Genomic DNA, 20,799 nt, shown 5'->3' with positions numbered 1-20,799 from the left:
GGTGTTCTCTTTCCCCTTTATTATTTGCATTATATTTAGAGCCATTGGCAAAAAAATAAGGGACTCAGAAATTTAAGTATGTAATTGATATGATAATCAAGAAAAGTTGTCTTCATTTGCAGGCTATATTATTTTGTATGCGATAATAACCATAGAAGGACTTGTAAGTGTTGTGGAACATTTTGAGACAGTTTCAAGTCTTTTCGGGATATAAAATTAATGCAGACAAAACAAAAGCTTATAGCTTAAAACTGTATACCCACATATGAATTGGTTCAGTAATACCCATAGTTATTGGGACATGATAAAATAAAGTATTTAGAAATATGGATTAAAAAGATGTTATGGCAGCTAAGGATATGTGGGAAGAGACTAAACAAAAGATAATACAAAAACTGAGAAACTGGATTTTTTTGTTTTTGGATATGGATAGCAAGATCCAAGAAGTGAAAATATGTTTAGTCCTTTTGGTTTTATGTACAGGTCAGGCATATTTTTATCAACCAGAGGAGAAATTGTGGGCAGTAATCAATAAAGAGTTGAAGAATTTTATTTGGGAGGGGAAAAGGCAATGGTGAAGTAAAATAAGTTGATCCTTTCAATAGAACAAGATAGTTTAGGATTGCCAGATTTGTAGGGATATTTTAGAGTGACACAGTTAAGGTTCATATACATAACACTAACAGAAAGCTGTATTTCAAAGTGTAAAGGGATGGTGATGAAGCAGGGAGAATTCAGAAATAAGGAGAAAGTGGGATTGGCTGCAGATTCTTAAGGAGACTAACAGCAGCTATATAGGGCATTGCATTCATAAAGTAGAAGAAAGTATTCCAAGAACTAATCCAACATGATGAGACTGGAGAAAGGAGATTTTGCGGATAGGGATGACAGCATTTAGTGCTACAGAGAACAGAAAAGAACAGGATGAAATGTTTTGGGAGTGTAATGATTTGGCAGGCTTTAAAAATTCCCTACAGAATACTCTGTCAGAAACATTGGGTGAGCAAATGGGTGTAACTAAGGACATTATTTTTTTTAACTGGGATCCAGGGTCTGAATTGCCTAGACATATTAAGGCCTTGTTGAGTTTAATTCTAGTGGCTGCCAAAAAAACACTTGGTAGAAAATGGAAAGCAAAGTCTAAACCAACTGTATTTGAAGTGATGAATATTGTAACAGAGATAAAAGAACTGGAAGTGGGATCTTTAGAAAGGGGTAGGAGCAAATTAAATAGAAAAAGAAAATGGAAATAGTGGGAACAGTACATGCAGGATAATGTTTTGGAGGTGTGAGGTTCAAGTAATGGCAGGAATTGATCAATTTATGTAATGTTGGATTGAATGATAATTATGCAAAATAGTATATGTTCATAGGTAGGTACTAGGCTATCTGCCCAAAGGCATGTCTAAGTCTGGCCGTAATGTGTTGGCTTTCGCCACCCCCTTAGATTAGTTCCCTGTGCCTCTGTTCAGCAGAGCCACTGAAGTGATCCCCGGGGTAAACTTCCTGTTTCCCATCCACTTGTCAGGGTATCTCTTGAAGAGTTTTAGTGAGGAGCTCTGCCTAATGTAGATTGGAATCTTGTTCCAGAGCATGGGAAGTCTCTGGGACAGGAATCTATCCCTCCAGCACGTCCTGTTTATTGTTGTGGTGAGGTTTAGATCCCTAGAGCGTGTGGCTGGAGGGGATATGGTTTTCTTTAGGTGGAGCATGTCCATCGATTCTGGGTTGGACATGGCCTTGTATGTCAGGCAGAGATCACCTCTGAGTAGGCAGTATGCAACCAAGTACAGCTGGAGTTTCTTCAGTCGAGCTGCATAGGGCATCTGTTTGAGGCCAGTGATCCTCTTGGTGAGGTACTTCTGTGGCCTTTCCAGCTGTTGCAGTGTCTTTTAAGGTACATCTGAAATGGGGCATTGTACTCTATGGGGCTGATGAGTGATGCTCAGAGGGGCACAATGACCTCTTTTCATCTGGATGCAAATCCTTTTGTGATTAGGTGGGCCACATAGAAGAGTTTTCTAACCATTTTGGCAATGTGATTATCGAAGGAGAGATTACTATCTACTTGGGTCCCCAGATCCCTTATTTCATCTTCCGTATTTAGGGGGCTACCACCTGAATGGTAATTTGTGGGTACTTTGTTTTTTTAAAAGGGGATGACTATGCACTTTTTGACATTTAGCTTGAAGCCATGGTCTTGACACCAGATATCTGCCTCATTGAGACCCTTTTGAGAATGTCTGTGTCAGCCGGAGAGTTAGTTATAGTTCCTAGTTTGCAGTCATTTGTGAACTTGGTCAGCCATAGTCCGCCTGTGCTTGCCTGTACCTCTGAGAAGTATATGCCGAACAGGAGGGGTACTAGGACTAAGCCCTGGGGAACGCCACTTGTAACCAGTGTAGAGTCAGACCTAGCTCTTGCAACTCTTACCATGTGGGTTCTATCCGTGAGCCAGTTGGCAACCCATCTTGTGACATAGTGGTTTATGTTCAGGCTGGTGAGTTTGTCTATAATACCAGAATGGGGAATTGTGTCGAAGGCATTTGCGAGGTCTAGGTAGGCTGTGTGGACAACCTTTCTCTCATCTATAACCTTGGTAACTGTCTCAAAGAAGTCCACCAGGTTTAGGAGGCATGATCTGCCCTTAACAAAGCCGTACTGGGTAGGGTCCAGTGTTTGGAGGTTCCCAATGTCTCTGTTAATGTGATCCATGATAATGCGTGCTATAGCCTTGCAGACCAAGCTAGTCAGGCTTATAGGGCGGTAGTTCCCAGGGTCTGTTGTGGCTCCACCTTTGTGGAGCAGAATAACTGTTGCTGTGTGCCACTCTATGGGAATGTAGCCTGTGGAGAGGCTGAGTTTGAACAGTGTGCTTAGGTGAGAGGTTAGTTCATCTTTGAGCTCATGTAGGGACGCAGCCTGGGACACCGTCTGGTCCCATTGATGCTGTGTTTTTGGCTTTGGAGAGGGCTGTTTTAACCTGAGTGTCTGTGATTTCAGGGGCACTACATTCTTCTGGTATGATTATGGGCCCTTTTGGGGGTGAGAGGGGGTGAAGTTTGCACTGAACCTGTCTGCCAGGATGTTGGCGATATTGGGCGGTTCAGTGTATTTTGTGCCATTCTGCATGAACTCTGAACAGATCTGGAAATTGCCACTTAGATTCTTGACATAGCTAAAGAATGCCTTGTGGTTATCTTTGGAGTCCTTGGCAATTTTTCTTTTGAAGCTAGCCTTGGATGATTTTATGAGGAATCGTAGTTTCTTGCTGATACTGATCAGGGATGTCTTCCCCTCTTGGGATTTTACTCTTTTTCTGTACTAGTTTCCTCCTTCTATTGTATAGCTTGTTTATGGCAGGGGTCCACCAGACTGGTTTTCTTTTCTTGGAGGAGTGAGTCTTGGTTTTTCTTGGGATGGCACGATCCATGCATTCTTGTAGGTGCCCGTAGAGTGCATTAGTAAAGGATTTTGCAGCTTGGGCAGTGTTATCCTTTAGCATGAGGAATTTGAAACTTTCCACCTTGGTCTTAAGTAATGAGAAGTTTGCTTTTGAAAAGTTTTTCACGGTGGTTTCTTTGACCGGGAGTGGGATCGGAATGTGGATATCCAGAGTGATTAGTTTATGGTCAGATCTAACCAATGAGAGGTTGATTTCTGGTGTGGAACACCAGTTGGCCATGTTGGTGATGACCAGGTCCAATATGTTGTCACCTCTGGTGAGGGTGTTGACCAGTTGATCCAGGGCATTTGAGTTTATAAATTCTAGGAAATGTTGGGCAAGGGAGTTAGTACTTGAGTAGTTCTCCCAGTTAATGCTTGGGTAATTGAAATCACCCAATGTCAGGGTCAAGGTTGATAGGACCTTTATGTTTCCAGAAATGCGGAATGGGGTTCCTGGGACATGGTGGGTGATCTGTAGCAAACTACAGTTTGAATTGCAGTTCTGCCCGTTGTTAGTTGCACGTGGATGATCTCTGAAGCATTGTGCTGTGCCACTGACCTGGAGGTGTGAGTATCCTTGATGAATATGGATATGCCCCTGCCTTTTATATTTCGGTCCGGGTTTTTGTGGCCAAAATGTATGGTATGAGTTGTAGCCCTGGTAGTGCTGGGGTGCTCTCTGGAGCCTTAAACCAGGTTTCTGTTAGTGCACATATATCAGTTTTCTCCATACTGAGGAGTGCCTCGAGTGCATGCATTTTGAGGTTTAGACTTCTGGCATTGAGTAGCATTACCCTCAGTTTTTTGTTACTTGTGCTATTTACGGCGGTGGGTTTGTCTTTTGAGCCTTGCCTAAAAAAGGCACTATGGGGTTGACAAGAGCCTTGGCCAGTATTCAGAAGCCTAAGGGTGACCGGTACAAGCCATCTCTAGCGAAGCAGCATGGCTTGTCGAGCATGTCATCCCAGGCTGACAGATACTGGATCCCCTTTAAATGACACCAGAAGCTTAGCCAATTGTTGAAATTGATAATTTTTTCTTTATACCGAGGTATCATTCTTGGTGAGGGCAGGATGCCACTCAGGGTCATACCAGCCTGGACTACGTGATCAGAGAGCTCCTCCATATCTCTTTTCATGTAGTCTAAGGAGGTACAGCTCAGGCCATTCACACCAACATGGACAATAACAGAGTCGTATTTGTACTTGTTCTGGAGTGACCCAAGTGCTTGTGTTATGTGGCCGATCCTTGCACCCGACAGGCAGCTAACAGAGTAACCTTCTCCTTGTTCAGTCTAGTGAGTGGGACGTCAGTGTGCTTGACTATAGAGTCACCTATTACTAGTGTGTTGGGTATGTTATTTTGCCTTAAGGGCTGTGATTGCATGGCACACTGGTTTTGTGAAGTATGTGTTTCATGGTTTGTGTTGGGGGGGGGTGGAGGTTGCTTGGATGTCTGCTTTGGAGGTCTCTGTTGCTTTTGCAGATTTTTATTTAGAGCCTTTGAGTATGTTTTTGTGTATTAAGTTGTGTTTTTTGCCGGTGCTGTTTTCATAGGTCCATGTGAGACTAGTGGTGTGATGCAAGTAATTCCCTTCTCCTCTTGACTGTCTGGTCCAGTCTTGGGTTGGGAGAGCTTAGCCTCCAGTTTGGCTGTATAATTGCATCTCTCGCATGTACTAGTGTTTGGTGGTGGAAGGAGAGGGTTGTTTGTGTAGATGGGCAGTTGTAACATTGCCTCGGAATGCCCAGATTCACAAGTTGGACCGGAGATTACACCTGAAACTGCCCTTTGGACATGCCTGGATTAGTATAGTGAGCTGTTTTACTGATTGGATGGTAAGGTCGACTAGAGAGCCATGTTCTTCTCTACTGTATGGGGGGGGGTCTAGTGCTAAGGTTTATTAGTGCTTGCTATTAGTTTTGAGCAAGTGCCGGGCTGAGAAGTGAATGGTTTGAGTGCTTAAGTTGAAAGTTTGTCTAGTTCCAAGGGAAAAATTGAAGAGTAGACTTTGTGGAGCCAGGAATAGTTGTACCCTAGCTAACCGGTGCTGCCCGGTGCGCAAAACCACTCTAATGTGGGTTTTATAGCAGGGAAATGAAAAGAGAGAGAAATTAGCCCAAAATGACCAATTAACTACTAATTTCTTGGCTGAAACCACTCCTCCATGGACAGATAGGCTGCTCAAAGCTCCCCTCTCTCACAGGTGAACAGAGAAACTTCCTTCTATCCAAGTAAGGTGTGGGCAAACACAGAAACTTGTAACACAGCCCTGAATTCAGCACTAACCTGAAAACTGGACTATACTAGCTTAGAAAGGTGGGAAAACAAGTATTTCCTTTTTCAGAAAATAAAGCAGATACAATCAAAAAATCACTTTAAATGCACAGAAATGGCTATCACACAGAAATTACTTTGTTAATGTGCAGGCAGTAAAATAAGTACAATATGTAGCTGAAATAAGCTTTTTAAATCACAGAAACTCTAAACAAATCGGCATTTTAGGCGGAATTAGCTAAAGGCAGCAAGAAAATGCAGAAAAATTATACTTAATCACTCCAAAGTCTCTCTGTGTGATTTATAATATTTGCAACTGGGATTATGTAAATATGGTTTGTTTCTTTTATACAAATGTACGTTTACCTGTGTTAAGTGGTAATTCATTAAAGGTGTTTAAAAAATGAAAATAAAAGGGGGGGGGGGGCAGAAGAGCTATGGGTTTATTATTAGAGCTTCTTTTTGATTCCAAAGAAAAAATCAGGTCTGCAAGCCTATACTGGACCTTAGCCTTCTAAACAAGTATGTATGGAAAATCCATTTCAGAATGGTAATGGTGCAGTTAGTTCTGCTCTGTCTCAGGGCGAATAACTGGATATGTTTTCTGCACCTTTGAGACACTTACTATCACGTCAACATTGAGCAAGAGTCAAGGAGACTTTTCTACTTCAGGATAGGAGGCAGCCATTGCCAACTCTGAGAGTTGCCTTTTAGTCCCAGTACAGCCCTCAAGGTGTTTACCAAATGCATCACTGCAGTAGCAGCTTGTCTACATCTTTAAGGTTACAGGATTTTCTTGTATCTGGACGACTAGCTCCTATCTGTTCCCTCGATGAAGTCTGTGATGGAGGCCAGGGATTAGTTGCTCAAGCTGTGCCAATCCTTGAATCAATGTAAATCTTCAGATGCCAAACCTTAAACCAGCTCATACGGTTATTTTCATAGGCTGTCATCTGGACACTACACTGTCCGTGTATTCCCTTCCAGTGGACAGAATTCAGGCCTTGAAGCGGGCTGTGCAGATTTTTTTCAACTTTCCTTGATGACTGTGGCTTTAGTTTTCAGTGTATTGGGGCTGATTGCATCTTCATTTCTAATGGTGCACTTTGAATGCTGCCACATGATTGCACAACAGCTTGTTCATGTACAGTGGTTTCAACGTCTGCATCCTTTTTCCAAACTTAGTATCATAACCAGTTACTGCAAGAAGGATTTACAATGGTGGCTGGATTTCCTGTCCAGTTCACTCTGGCAAGACCCTTCCTTCTGTCGCCGCCTCCATAGGGTGGGCAGGTGCATTATAGTGGGAGGATGGTCGAATGTCTGTGGACACTGAGACCAACATTCCCTTCAAATTTCCTGGAGTTGAGGTTGGTGGCCCTTGTGTTGCAGAAACTTTAGTATTACCTTCCTCTGGGTGTGAGCTCTAGCCAGGTGGGCAGCATGACTGTAGTTTGTTACATCAATAAGCAAAGAAGAACCAGATCCTATCCTATATGTTAGGAAACAGTGAGGTCTGGCAGTGGGCGATGATCTCACACTGCTTTCTCATAGTAACCCACATTCCAGGAGTTCTCAGTTGCCTTGCAGACAAGATCAGCAGATACCTCCTCATGCCTAACAAGTTGTCCCTCAATCCAGTGATAGCCAACCAGGATTTTTATCTCTGGAGCATTCCCTGCTTTGGTCTTTTTGCCTCCCCATACAGCATCAAATACAGCTATTACTTTTATTACTTTGCCAGATCCTTCCTCATAGATGGTCATTGAGGGAAGCTGTATCCCAGAAATGCCATTCCAGAGTGTTTTATGCTTTCTCACCCTTGCATTTAGTCGCCATGTTCAGAAATACATATACAAGGCCATTGTCATCCTCATAGCCCTCGACAAGTGTGGTTTCCTCATCTCAGGGATTCTGGATCCAGAACATGATCTTGTTATCACATCTTCAGGGAAGCCTCACTCAGGTCTGTACATCCTAAAATTAACCACCTGGTTTCTCCAATTCTGGTAATGGCCACCAAGGGCATAGGGTCTACAACAGATGTATGTATGCTTAAACTTAAGAACTTCTTTGCTGCCAGCCTAAATGCCATAGGTTTGGGTCTATATCACTTCAGTGAAGTGACACTTCAGCAAACAGCATTTCATCATAAATGCTGCTCATCGAAATCTGCTCTTGTGGGAGGCTGTGCCTTTTACACCCCTGCTAATTATATATACCAACTCCGAGATCGCACCACAGTGGGGAAAAGGCACATTTCCCAGTCCTCATTGTACCACGATCTCAATATGAGAAGTTTGATGTAAGTGAATTGAAAATGCCATTTGCTGAACTGAATTTTTGCTGAAGTGATATAGATCCTTTGGTCTTCGGTCTTTGACTTGTATGTCTTTGAGCTGATTTTGATGTTGTTGGATAAATAATCCCTTTACCCCCTTTATGAACTTTCCTTTTTATTTGGCTGCTCTACTTTGAAGTACTTCTTACCCAGAAAAGGGAAATGTAATTGTGGGAGACAGATTCCCCATCACTACCATCATGAAAACTGTTTGATCTGCTTAGACACTGAACATAACCATAGAGAACATTCCTTTTGCCAATTCTTCATCCCTAAGACCTTGCACAGCTGTCTGTCATCTTTATCAGTGTATCTTGAGAACCATCATTTTAAGACTCTTGTTCAAAGCACAATGTAAGCAGAGTCTTCTGGCCTGACATCCAGCATCCATTAAGGAAGTCGTTCAAGAAAGTAAAGTCTCAGAATTCTGATGCCCAGCCCCAATCAGGTGTCTGTGCTGTGTCCAGTGATAAGACCTTGGACTGTCTGGTTCCAACACCAATTCCCATTATCATGACCCTGTTGATGGCTAATATAGAGCAGGCTAGCCACACGTCCACAGGGGCTGAACCAATATCTGTTGCAGATAAGAAAGGAAAACCAAGTCTTGTTATTTCAGAAGAGCCAGGGTGAAATTCTTCAAATCCTTGTTTATAAGGAAGTACCCTGTTCCTTTATTGAGGTATATTAGGGCTCTGACCATTTGAAATTTGTGTGGGACGACGTCTCCATTAAAGAGGAGAAAAACAAGTGTGTTTCTTCTTTAACTAGAGACCCTCAAAAGGAATAGCAGGACTTTACACAGGTGCTCTTCAAGGCTGTTATGTATTTGATACCCCCTCAGTCTTTTAAAGAGCCTTCTGCTGTTCGAACCCTTTTTTCCTCTTTTCCTCTACTGGTTTGAAGAGACATGGGGAATTTTTTTTTTTGCTCTTCCAACAAAGAGCTCTTAGGGATGTGGCAATTCTTCAGATACCTGCTACTCCACTTCGTTCTCCTGAATTTGGGGGCATATTATTCCATCATACTGTAGCATTACCTGCATTGGATGTTCTACACTGACTCCTTCACTTTATATATAATTCAGAAGTTCAGTTTTTATTTGTTCCACTTCCATACTGATGCACTTATCTGCTTTCTCCTTTTTGTTTTCTTTTTTTTTTTTTCTATTTTGAATTTTTTCTCATGCTTGGTGCATTTGTTTGTATTTCTCTTCAAATTTCTTTGGTGCTGCTTTTTTATATTGATTGATTTTGCATAAATATTGCACCATACCAGATCTTTTTCTTTCCCATGTCCATAGTTCCTGCTCTGCTTGCTGCTCTAAAATCTGAGGACTCATTTTTCCATCATGTTGGAACATTACATCTGGATTTTCTTCAGTAAATCTTTCACTTTGTGGATAATCCATGACTTCAATTTGTTTAACTTCTACCTCACTAATCCTCTCTTGTACATTTCGTCTTAGTTTTCTATTTTTTTTTTTTTTTGGTGGTGTAAAATTTTCCATATCCAGATGTCTTTGCCTGTGTTTCTCTTTAAATATCTTTGGAGCTGCTTTATTTTGTATTAGTTTGTTTGTTTTTCTCCTTTGCAATAATTATCCATGTCCATGTTTCTTTTTTATATCTTTCAAAATATCTCTGTTTTGTTCTTTATATTTTCACACTACCTCTGCCGCTGCTTTTTCAGGCAGCCCAAAATTTCATTTCTTTGTTGCGTTAATGTTTTTCATGGATCTGCAACATTAACAAACGCAAATTTTTATTTGAAGCTTTTGACATTTTTTTCTTGTGCAAGTATTTTTCTTTCCTCGAATTTCTCTTAATCTTTCTGAATATATTCTGTCTGAAAATTGTGGTTGTCTTGCACAGTAGTGTCAACACATGAGTTTTTCACTTTTACTCAAGACTCCACACACTCATCTTTATGGCTCTTTTTTGGCCTGTCAGTTTTTCTGATTTTTTTGTGGACTATTTCTTTCTACAACAGGGTTCCTTCAAGGTTATGTCTTTAAAACCCCCTCAGTCTTTTTCAGTGCCTATTGCTGTTGGGACATCTTTTTCCTCAACTCCTTTGAAGAGGCATAGGGAATCTTCAGAAGATTAGGACCTGGATTTGGATCAATTCAGATTCATTCTCACTAATCTGGCTTCTGATAAGAGGATTCTCTGTCCCCTGAATCTTCAATGTAAAAACTCTCAATTGGGGATATTATAGTAAAAAATTATGCAATACTTCCTTTGGGAGATTTCTACAATATCTGATGTTCAGCAAAGATATTATGCTTTGCTTTAGAGTTGGTGCCGAGGTCAGATTGTCAGATCTGGCAACCTGTAGTTAAACCAGATGAAAATCAGAAAATTTGGCTCTGTCATTATGGTAAGTACATAACTTTAATTTATTGGACTCTGGTTTGGAGACTCAAAAATCTGTTCTGTTCTGTAGCTGCAAACCTGTTTAAAGTTTTTGAGGACAAAATTAAGATTATGCAAGGCTTAAAACAAATTTTAATTTGCCCTGTTCCTAAGTATCAGAGAAATTATCTTTCTAAAGAAGGTCCTTTTCTTAGGAGACGACAAAGGCGACCTGTTAAGGATAAACATTCCTCTAAAGGTAGATTTCCTGACAAACTAGGACAAGATTCTAAGACCCAGAAGCCTTTCTCTCCAAACATGCTTCCATGTAACCGTCGTCCCCCTCTTCCCTTCGGCCAGATTCCTGTTTCTCAAAGATTGTCTGTGTTCTTTCCAGTTTGGCAACAGATCACCACAAACCAGTGGATTCTTTCCGTTATCAAAATTGGATACAGAATGTCTTCGAAATCTCTTTTTCTTTCTAGCATTCCGCACCCTTCTCAAAACCTACTGTCTCTCTACTCTCCAGTCCTTCGGGATTTCTTGGATCAGGACACAATTCAGCCAGTTTGTCCCCCTCAAAGGGACCAACGGTTTCTTTTTATGAATGTTTCTGATTCCCAGGAAACAGGGTTCCTGGAGGCCTATCCTGGATCTTTCCTTTCTAAACACCGTCCTTCTGGGGGCCCAGTTTCAAGATGTTAACTCTTCAAACTATATTTCTGAGTGTCATAGCTCTCAACCTCTTAAAGTAAAAAATCTGGACGTAAATGTTAATGGGGTGCAAAGGCTGAAAAGTAGGGACAGTTTTTAAATATTGCCCTTATAAGCTTAAAAAGTTAATAGAAGAATATATTTTTGCATTAACGTGAATTTTATGATGGGTGTGAAGTCTGAAATAAAATGTGTGCCATTACTTTCTGACTTTGATCCTCGATTATTAGTCAGTGATTTGCTAGAAAACCACAATTTTATGAGTAATAGACCAAAAATATAAGGCAAAATTTGGACATTCTGTGAAAATTTGGACAGTTGAGAGGTATTTTTCACCCATGCTTCTTCCCCAGGCTCTTTTAGTATCCCTGGAACTGAAGGATGCCTACCTCCACATTCCTGTTCATCGTATTTTCTTGGAAATGTTTGAGATTGTGTCACTTCCTGTCATTATCTATTCCCTGCTTTACCCCTTGGTCTTTCTACAGTGTTGAGAGTGCTTGCCAAGTACCTGTCATAGCATGTTGCAGACTTCACAGATGACCTGTTGATTCAGGCTTTCTTTCCTCCTATGTTTCTAAAGGGGTCTCCTTCATGGCCTGAGGTTCATTCTGAACCTAAAATCAATTCTGTTACCCTCTCAAGATCAGATTTTCTTGGGTTGCAGAATTCCCACTCTTCCTATAACTGCTTTTCTTCCCATGGCCAAGGTTCTGACTCTCACAGAATTCTTTCAGAACCGTCTTCTATTAAAAATTATCTCTGCAAGAGAAATTTTTAAGAGCCCTAGGTTTCATGGCTTCTGGTATTACTATTGTTCTATATGCCGTGCTCCATATGAGGAAAATACAGTGGTACTTCAAATAGAATTCCAGATTCCTCTCTTGTCTTGCCTAAGGAAGGAAGGAATTTCTATGGTGGCTCAATCAGATGTCTGTCAATCCAGAATTGCCTTTTCTGAATCCTTCCCCCCTCTCAGGATCAGTTTACAGATACTTCTGACCTAACTTGGGGTGGGGCTTTTTCCAACAATTTCATGGGTCAAGGGATTTGGTGGTCTTAAGAGATGACTGAATGTATCGCTCTGAAGATGACGAGGGCTTTTGATTCTGCTCTTCAGTCCTTGCACTATCTCTGATCTCTAGGTCCCCTCAAAGTATCCAGACAATACAACAGACGGCTGTCCCTGATAGCTTGAGATTTTGCCATCCAACACAGTTTAATTCTTTAGCCAATATATATTCCTTCAAACTAAAAGTTTGAGGCAGACACTTTGAGCAAATTCAGGGCAGATCCGCACAAATGGATGTTACACAGGTAGGTCTTCCTGGAAATTGTTCCATCAGTAGGGTGTTCCTCAAATAGATCCCCCCCACCGAACAGTGCCAGAAACAGAACCAGGGCCCTTTTGCTGTGAGCATTTCTCAGGTTCTTTCATATCTGTATGAGTTGCTCACTTCTGATATGACTCGTTCTTCTATTAAAGCTTATTTAGCAAGCATTTCAGCTTGTTTGCTCTTAAATCCACCTCTTTCTTCTAGGTTTGAGGTCGTACAGTTTCTAAAAGGCGTCCTTCACAATAGGCCTCTAATAAAGCAAATTCCTTCTTTTTTTAAACTTTCATTTTCTGCTTGAGAATTTAACTCCTCCACCCTTTGAACATGCAGATAGTTCTTCCTTGAAATTTTGTTATTGCTTGTGGCAGTAACTTCTGCCAGGAGGGTTTCAGAACTGTACGGTGTTACAGTGGTTCCTCCCATCTTGGTTTTTCCCAAAGGTGTAGAGTTTCTCTTCAAGCTAATATGTCCTTTATGCCTAAGGTGGTGAATGACTTAGGTTTAACCTATTCTATTCATCTTCCATCCTTTTTCCCCTCCCACAGATTAGGGTGAAAGGATTCTTCATTCTTTGGATTTACAACAACTCAGATTTTACATTGACAAAACTAAAGATATTAAACAATCTGAGCAGCATTGTGTTTATTTTTGAAAAGAGGTTTACCAGTTTCTAAGCAAACTATTTATTGGATATCAAAGGTTATTTATTTTTGTTATCATGGGAAACAGCTCCTCTATTCTGTTAGAGCTCACTGTATTCAGGCAGCTGCCTCTTCTAAGGCCTTTTTCAAGGGTTTAGATTCCAATTCCATTATTGAAGCAGTCACTTGGATTTCTTTTCACACCATTACTAAACATTATAAGTTGGATGTGTTGTCTAGGGCCATAGCAGGTTTGCCAAGTCCATTTTCCAAGGTGTGTTGGATGATTCTCCCTTGACTACTTCCTTCACCCAGTCTCTTCAGTGGCTTTAGTACTCTCCCTCTTGTAAGGAATACTGCATCAGTGACCTTGGGAAGGACATAGCACAGATGTGTAATAACTAAACATAACAGTAGATATCCTGCTGATCACTGTTAAAATATTCTGTCCCTCTCTCCTTCACCTTTTTTTCTTTCTTCTATATTCATTATTTTCTCTCCTCTGCTTTTCTGGGTGACATGTACACATACATATATTTGCCTTGACTTCTGTTTCATTTATTCCTTTGGGGCAAGTAAGTTCTGAGTTTTTTTTTTATTCATATGTCTTGTGTGTACCTTACATCCTCAGCTTAGGTCATGTATAGAAAGTATGATGCTTGGAAGGGCCTAGGTTTGGTGTGCTGGTCAGATGTATGGCTACCCTTGTCAGGATGTCCTTCCTAAAAAGAATACAGCAACAGTAATACTGTTATGGCAAGTTCTGAAACAACTGTACTTTCCTTTCATTCAAGGATGTCCAGTATGACAATACACTCTTCACTACCCCTTCCTTTTGACTTGAATGACGTGAATATTTTTTTTTATTAAATTATCACTTAAGACATAGACAGACGTGCATTTATATAAAAGAAAATACCTTAACTTGTTCCCAGTTGTATACATTGTACATCACTTATGTTCTTAGGGAATTTTTGTTTTTACCCCAGCATAGGCCGTTGGCTATACCTCCTGTTCTGAATGTGGTGGAAGATGTGTTTGCAGAGGCTTCTCTCAATCCTGATTCTTTGCCTCCTGCTCCTGTTAAACCAGATAGGTATTACAGGGTGCCTGAAGCTCATAAGTATCTTTTTAAGAGTCCTAGGGCAGACCCAGAAACTGTTAGCCAGGGGCCTAAGGGTGTTAAGGCTTCTGTTGTCAAGAATCCGGTCCCTACAGATAAAGAGGCCAGGGCCTTGGATAGATGGGGAAAGAAAGTTTATACTTCTTCCACTCTAGCCATGAGAGCTTTGAATTGCCAGTTTCACATGTTAAAATATCAAAATTATCTCCTTTCACAGTTGAAATCTAAGGTTGATGCTCTGGCGGAAGGTATTGATTGTAAAGAGTTACAAGATTTAGTGCATGTTTCTGAACAGGTGGGTAAGCATTCTTTGCAATGTGGTTTTGATGCTGTACAGGCCTCGTCTAGGGTGGCTGCCACTGGGTCAGTTCTTCGCAGGCATGCCTGGCTGAGGGATCAAAATTTATCTGACCATGTTAAAACTAGGATTTTGGATGCCCCTTTGCAATCTGATGTCTTGTTTGGTTCTCCTGTTGAGGCAGTTTTAAAGAAAATGGAAGACAAGGCTAAGTCTATGCAGACTGTTAAAGATTTTTTGCAGGTTCAGCCTCCAAAGTTTAGTAGAAATTGGCCTACTAAGGGGTGGACGTATCCTTCTTATGATTCCCAGTCTAGGGGTAGATCTAGACGTGGCAGGGGCAGAGGTCAGGGCTCTTTCAGGCCTAGAACTGGGGTTCTCCTGCACAGTCTTCGGTGAGGGCAGGGGTCAGTCCTTTCGTAAACAGACCCAATGACCTACCTTTTCAGCTGCCAGAACCTTCTCGCCTGGCAGCACCTTTGGGAGTAAGGTTGGCACTTTTCAAAGAAAATTGGAGTTTGATTACCCAAGACAGATGGGTGTTGGATATCATACATCACGGTTACAGGTTTTATTTCCATACCTTGCCTCCTTTCAAAGGCATGCCAGACATTCCTCCTCAACAAAGAATAGAGGCTCACAAGCAAATTTCTCTGTTACTCCAAATAGGGGCCATACAGCCGGTTCCTATGCCAGAAAGGGGCCTAGGATTTTATTCTCGCCTGTTCCTTGTACCAAAAAAGGGAAACACGTGGAGACCAATTTTGGATTTATCTATCCTCAACACTTATCTGGACATTCCCAAGTTCAAAATGTTGACGTTACAACAGCTTTTACCTCTGCTGGGCAAGGATCACTGGATGGTAACTTTGGATCTCAAGGAGGCTTACCTTCATGTTCCTGTCAGACTAAGTTGCAGGAAGTATCTGCGTTTTCGGACTGGGACTTCTCACTATCAGTTCTCTGCATTGCCCTTTGGCTTATCTACTGCGCCCAGAGTATTTACGAAAGTTCTGGCTCCAGTGATAGCTTTCTTCAGGCTAAAAGGAATACAAATCTATCCTTATTTGGACGATTGCCTGATTCTGGCTCAAGGAAAGGACGAGCTTCTTCATTTGGAATATGTGATAGCAGTGCTAAGATGCCTGGGGTATTCTGTGAACGAAATAAAGTCCAGTCTAGTACCCTCTCAAGACATGTGCTTTCTGGGTGTAAGACTGAATACAGCATCCCAGATGGCCTTTCTAACCCCGGACAAACAAAAGAATCTTTCCCTTTACTTCCATCAACTTTCTCTTCAGTCCGGGCTGACTGCAAGGACAGTCCTTCAAGCCTTAGGGTTCATGGCATCTTGTATTCTGGTGCTTCCCAATGCCAAACTGCATATGAGGAAGTTGCAATGGTATCTCAAAAATGTATGGACACAGCACTGCCAGGATCTGGACACTGTCATTCAAATAATACCTTGCATTCAAAAGGAATTTTTGTGGTGGGCTCAGGAATGTCAACTAAACAAGGGACTCTCTGTGACCCGGCCAGAGGCGAGTCAGATTCTAACAACAGATGCCTCAGACAAAGCTTGGGGAGCTCATCTAAACGGAAAGTGGATACAAGACAAGTGGCCTGTCAGACTACTGCATCTACATATCAATTTGAAGGAGATGTTAGCAGTCCAGTTTGCATTAATAGCTTTCAAGGATTTACTTCTTCCAGGGCAGGTGTTGATTCTAACAGACAACACAACTGTCATGTGGTACATCAACAAGCAAGGGGAACACATTCTTATCCTCTATGCAGGCAAGCAATGATTTTGTGGGAGACTGCTCTCAGTTTACAACTAAGTCTTCAGGCAAGGTTTCTGCCGAGCACAGAACTCCTTAGCAGATGTGTTAAGCAGACAAATCATGGATCCCCACGAGTGGAAACTGGATCTTCATGTATTTCAGAAATTGACAGTGTCCTGGGGAACTCCAGACATAGATCTGTTCGCTTCTCCACTAAACCACCAGCTGCCAAAGTTTTGCACGAAGAGGTTTCATCCCACAGCTTGGAAAGTGGATGCTCTTTCTTTCAGTTGGAAAAATCTTCATGTGTATGCCTTTCCACCTCTGCCTCTCCTTCCAAAGGTACTTCTGAAGGTCAGACAGGACAAGCCAAGGATGATTTTGATAGCTCCAGATTGGCCTCGACAGCACTGGTACCCATTACTGAGAAGTCTAGTACGGAAGCCTCCATGGCCTTTGCCTTTGATTCCACATCTGTTGTCCCAGGAGGACAGTCATCTGCTCAATGTCAAACTTCACTCTCTTCACCTAACAGCCTGGCATATTCTGTTTTAAACCATAGAGGGTCTCAACTTCCACAACAAGTTTTGAATGTGATTTTGGAAGCTAGAAGGCCTAGTACAAGGAAAGTGTACGCAGATAAATGGAAGAGATTTTTGTTTTGGAGTGCAGCTAAGGATTTGAATGTTTCTGAGCCTGATTTAAGTGTGGCTCTTCAATATCTTACTGAGTTATTGGACAAAGGTTTGTCCTTCTCTTCTATTAAGATTCATGCTGCAGCAATTTCAGCGCACTATGACTGTGACCCACCATTGTTTTCTCATCCTTTGTTCAAGCAATTTCTTAGAGGGGCAAAGAATATAAGACCCCCGCGAAGAGCTCCTACTCCTGCTTGGGATCTCAATTTTGTGTTGGAGAAACTCACTCTACAACCTTTTGAGCCTGCAGCTACTGCTGAGTTGAAATATTTGTCATGGAAGACTGCTTTTTTGTTGGCCATTACCTCTGCAAGAAGGGTTTCTGAATTGCAGGCCCTTATGGCAGATGAGCCTTTCTTAATTTTCCATAAGGACAGGGTATCTTTACGTACTATTCCTTCCTTTATGCCTAAAGTGGTTTCTAGTGTGGCTTTAAACCAAACTATTCATTTGCCTACTTTTTATGCAAATCCCCAAAATAAAGGGGAAAAGATTTTGCACACTTTAGATGTACACAGGCAGTTACGATATTATTTGGACAGAACTAAAGGGTTCAGACAATCTCAGCAGTTATTAGTTTCTTTTGCTTTGTGCTCTCAGGGCAAGCCCGTGTCAAAACAAACTATTTCTAAGTGGATTGGATTTTGCATTGCTTTCTGTTATTCCCATCATGGCAAAGAGATTCCAGCTGGGATTAGGCCTCATTCCACTAGGGCTGCTGCCACTTCAACAGCTTTTTTGAGGGGGGTGGCAACTAAGGATATTTTGGAGGCAGCCACTTGGAGTTCAGTGCATACCTTTTCTAGGCATTACCACCTTCCACTGTACTCTAAATCCAGGGCTGGTTTTGCCACTGCGGTGTTGCAGGGCATTTTGGCAGCTCCTGCTTCTATATAGTTTAGCCATCCTCCCTTACCTCTGCTTTGGGATTCTACCCAAGTGTTAGGACTGCAGCAATGTGAGATGAAGAACATAGTACAGTTTTGTACCTACCATAAATGTAGATGTTCGAAGATCCACATTGCTGCAGTCCAATTTACCCTCCCTCCTTCCCCTCTGTAGTTTGAGGTGGTTGTGTGGGTTGAGTTATCCATCTGAGGTATATTGTATATATTGTATATATTGTACATATTTTTGGTATTAGGCTGGTTGGTTGTTTAGTTGTTGTCTTTGGGTTTGGACCTTTCTTTTTAGGGTCTTCTGACATCTGGGGCAAGAAAAGACTGAGGATATGACGTCGGTCATGCGCATTTGTACCCTGACGTTCTGATGTCAGTCAAATGCGCCTTGACCGACGTCAGCCTTATACTCTGATATTCGGGCCGACCGAGGGACAGCGGACTACCCAAGTGTTAGGACTACAGCAATGTGGATCTTCGAACATCTACATTTATGGTAGGTACAAAACTGTACTTTTCTATTTTCTAATAATTGCTTTTTTGGCAGCCACCAGAATTAAACTTAACAATGCATTACTATGTCCAAGCAATTCAGTTCCTGTGCCTCAGCTCAGAAGAATCATTTCCTTTGTTACACCCGTCTGCTCTTCCAATATTTCTACCATTCTCTGTAGAGAATTGTAAAAGTCTGCCAAGTCATTACACTCCCAAAATGTGTTCCCAGTTACCCTTTTCTTCCCCGTTACACCTACTGCATTTGCCATTTACCCAAGGAAAAATTCTTTGGAGTCTGCTTGGGATATAAAAACATCTATGCAAACACTTCCAGGCAAAAATCCAAAATATTCTAGACTTTGTTGCATACTTGGGAGCCATACATGTGTTCTCCCAGCCCTGAAGGATTTTGATGTCTCCTTGAAACCTTGCCTTCATTCAGGCATGCTTTTATCACATACTTCTGTCTTGGGGCGTCACACTGTATAAGAGGTAAATAGGACATTAGCTCAGTATGGTAGGAGAAATATTCGATGGGCTTAAGGCTGGAGCATTAATGCTGCCTGGTTGGATGCGACAAGTGGCTTGAGGACTTACAGGTTGCATCAGCTGGACATGAATTCAAGGATCTAGCATTATGGGAAGTACATAACTTTTTGTTAGTTTATAGTAGCTGCTTACATAAGCTGCCAGTACGGAAGATCAATCATAATCATAAATAAGTCATATATTTTGTTGCTTATTTTCCTCAGTAGCATGTGTTTTTTTTTAAAGTGATAGTGTTTTGATGTTGTATCTTCTTTGCAGTGATCAAGACTGTACAGACATTTCGGAGATGTGGAAAGATGTGGAGAAGCAGAGAGAGGACATGCGTGGAGACCAGGTAAACTGTTTCCATTTCAGTGACTATAACTTACATTTAGAAATGCTCTTATGAAAATACGTCAGTTGTTAATTTTAAAATGTTATTAAACTAAACAAAAATATTAGTTTTGCATGAATTCTTTCCACTTTGGTTTTAGTATAGTATTTGCATTGCTATTTTTTGCATTATCCTTTTATATCCATGGGAATAATGTTGATGGTTTTGTATGGTATGGCTCTTTCTCTCTTAATTGCCAAGACATAGCTTATGGGTTAAATGTCCATCCATTGAGAATGAAGAAAATGGAAGTACAGCCTGATGAACAGCATAATCTAACTTCATTTGTTATGATGACTTCTCGAATCCCCAACCAGCACATGCATGACTATATTCAGATCCAGTACTCAGGGGCGGCACCTACCTTTCGATATTAGAGGCTTGCCTGGAAAGGTAGATCCACCCCTTAAATACCTGTTTTCCCAGTCCTACATTATGTTGTTGGATTGCTTACAGGTTTAATGCCTAAATCGCAAAAAAACTTTGTAGTTTCCTGAAGTCAGCAGATCCACAGGCAGGTCCTGCACTGACACTGTTTCACTAGGAAGAAGCAAACAGTTTTAGAAATTGTGGGAGCTCTGAACAGGCCACCCAGAGGTGAAGAATGAGAAAGGTAGTAATCTACAAAACATCATGCAAGATAGCACCATCTTGGATGATGGACCACACAGGAATAAGTAGAATGATCTGTGTTTTGATCCCTTGCCAGGGTCAGATAGAAAAGACAAGGTAAGGGAGTGAGAGGTCAGACTGTGACAAAACTTTCCATCTACAAAATCCATCTTTGCAGTGACCTCCAGTTTTTGGCATACTCTTGCTTTTCCACAGCTAATGAAGGATCCAGATTTTTTTTTTTTTTTGCATTTATTTATTTTAAGTGATCTTGACTTAAGTTAAATTAAATACTATAACTGGTATTACGTAAGCTTGATTAAAGGATACATTTAGAAACTTTATACCATTAATGACATTGTACATATACCAGCAAAGAATAGACCTAGAGCAGAACAAGGACCACATTCTGAACTGACAAGCTAGAAACAAATGTTTCTGTAAAAGGTTCCTTCAGGGAAAAAAATTTATAAGTCTTAAAAATTATTGTGAGAATAGGGAGATATGCATGTTTGTCTTAAGGAAATGATAAGGAGAGCAGCAGTAATAGCTCCCTACCCTACACCACCAGCTGCCTTTAGCATTAAGTCCTGTGGTCTTAGCATTGGTCATGAGTGTGAGGAATACCACTGCAGTGACCAGCACACTCCTTGTCAGCCCTTCAGTCAGTTAGCAGATGACTAGAGGATGAACTCCAGCTTAAGAAATCTATCATTTTCACCTTTTCTGGGTTGACGAGAAATGTCTGACCAGAGCTGAAGAGAGACTGTGTTGTTTTTTTTCTTTGTCAACTGGGCCTTAGGAGAAGCCTGTTATGTCGAACTTGGGTGTTAATTTGACATTGTGGAATCTGT

The 20,799-nt window shown here is 41.3% G+C and overlaps 1 protein-coding gene across 1 annotated transcript in view; it reads left to right on the top strand.

Annotated features, from left to right (window-relative positions):
* BRWD1 (bromodomain and WD repeat domain containing 1) overlaps window positions 1-20,799 on the top strand; it is a gene marked incomplete in the record, with an annotated part of 4,378,631 nt that overhangs the window by 3,720,388 nt on the left and 637,444 nt on the right. Inside the window, 1 exon segment of the mRNA XM_044071461.1 lies at window positions 19,219-19,294. Within this exon segment, the coding sequence (XP_043927396.1) occupies window positions 19,219-19,294 (76 nt within the window).

Source organism: Protopterus annectens, chromosome 5.part0, assembly GCF_019279795.1.
Source record: "Protopterus annectens isolate FY-2018-M chromosome 5.part0, PAN1.0, whole genome shotgun sequence".
Classification (NCBI taxonomy): domain Eukaryota; kingdom Metazoa; phylum Chordata; order Ceratodontiformes; family Protopteridae; genus Protopterus; species Protopterus annectens.
The sequence above is the reverse complement of the archived record's forward strand: the minus strand, read 5'-3'. Positions and strand labels throughout refer to the sequence as shown.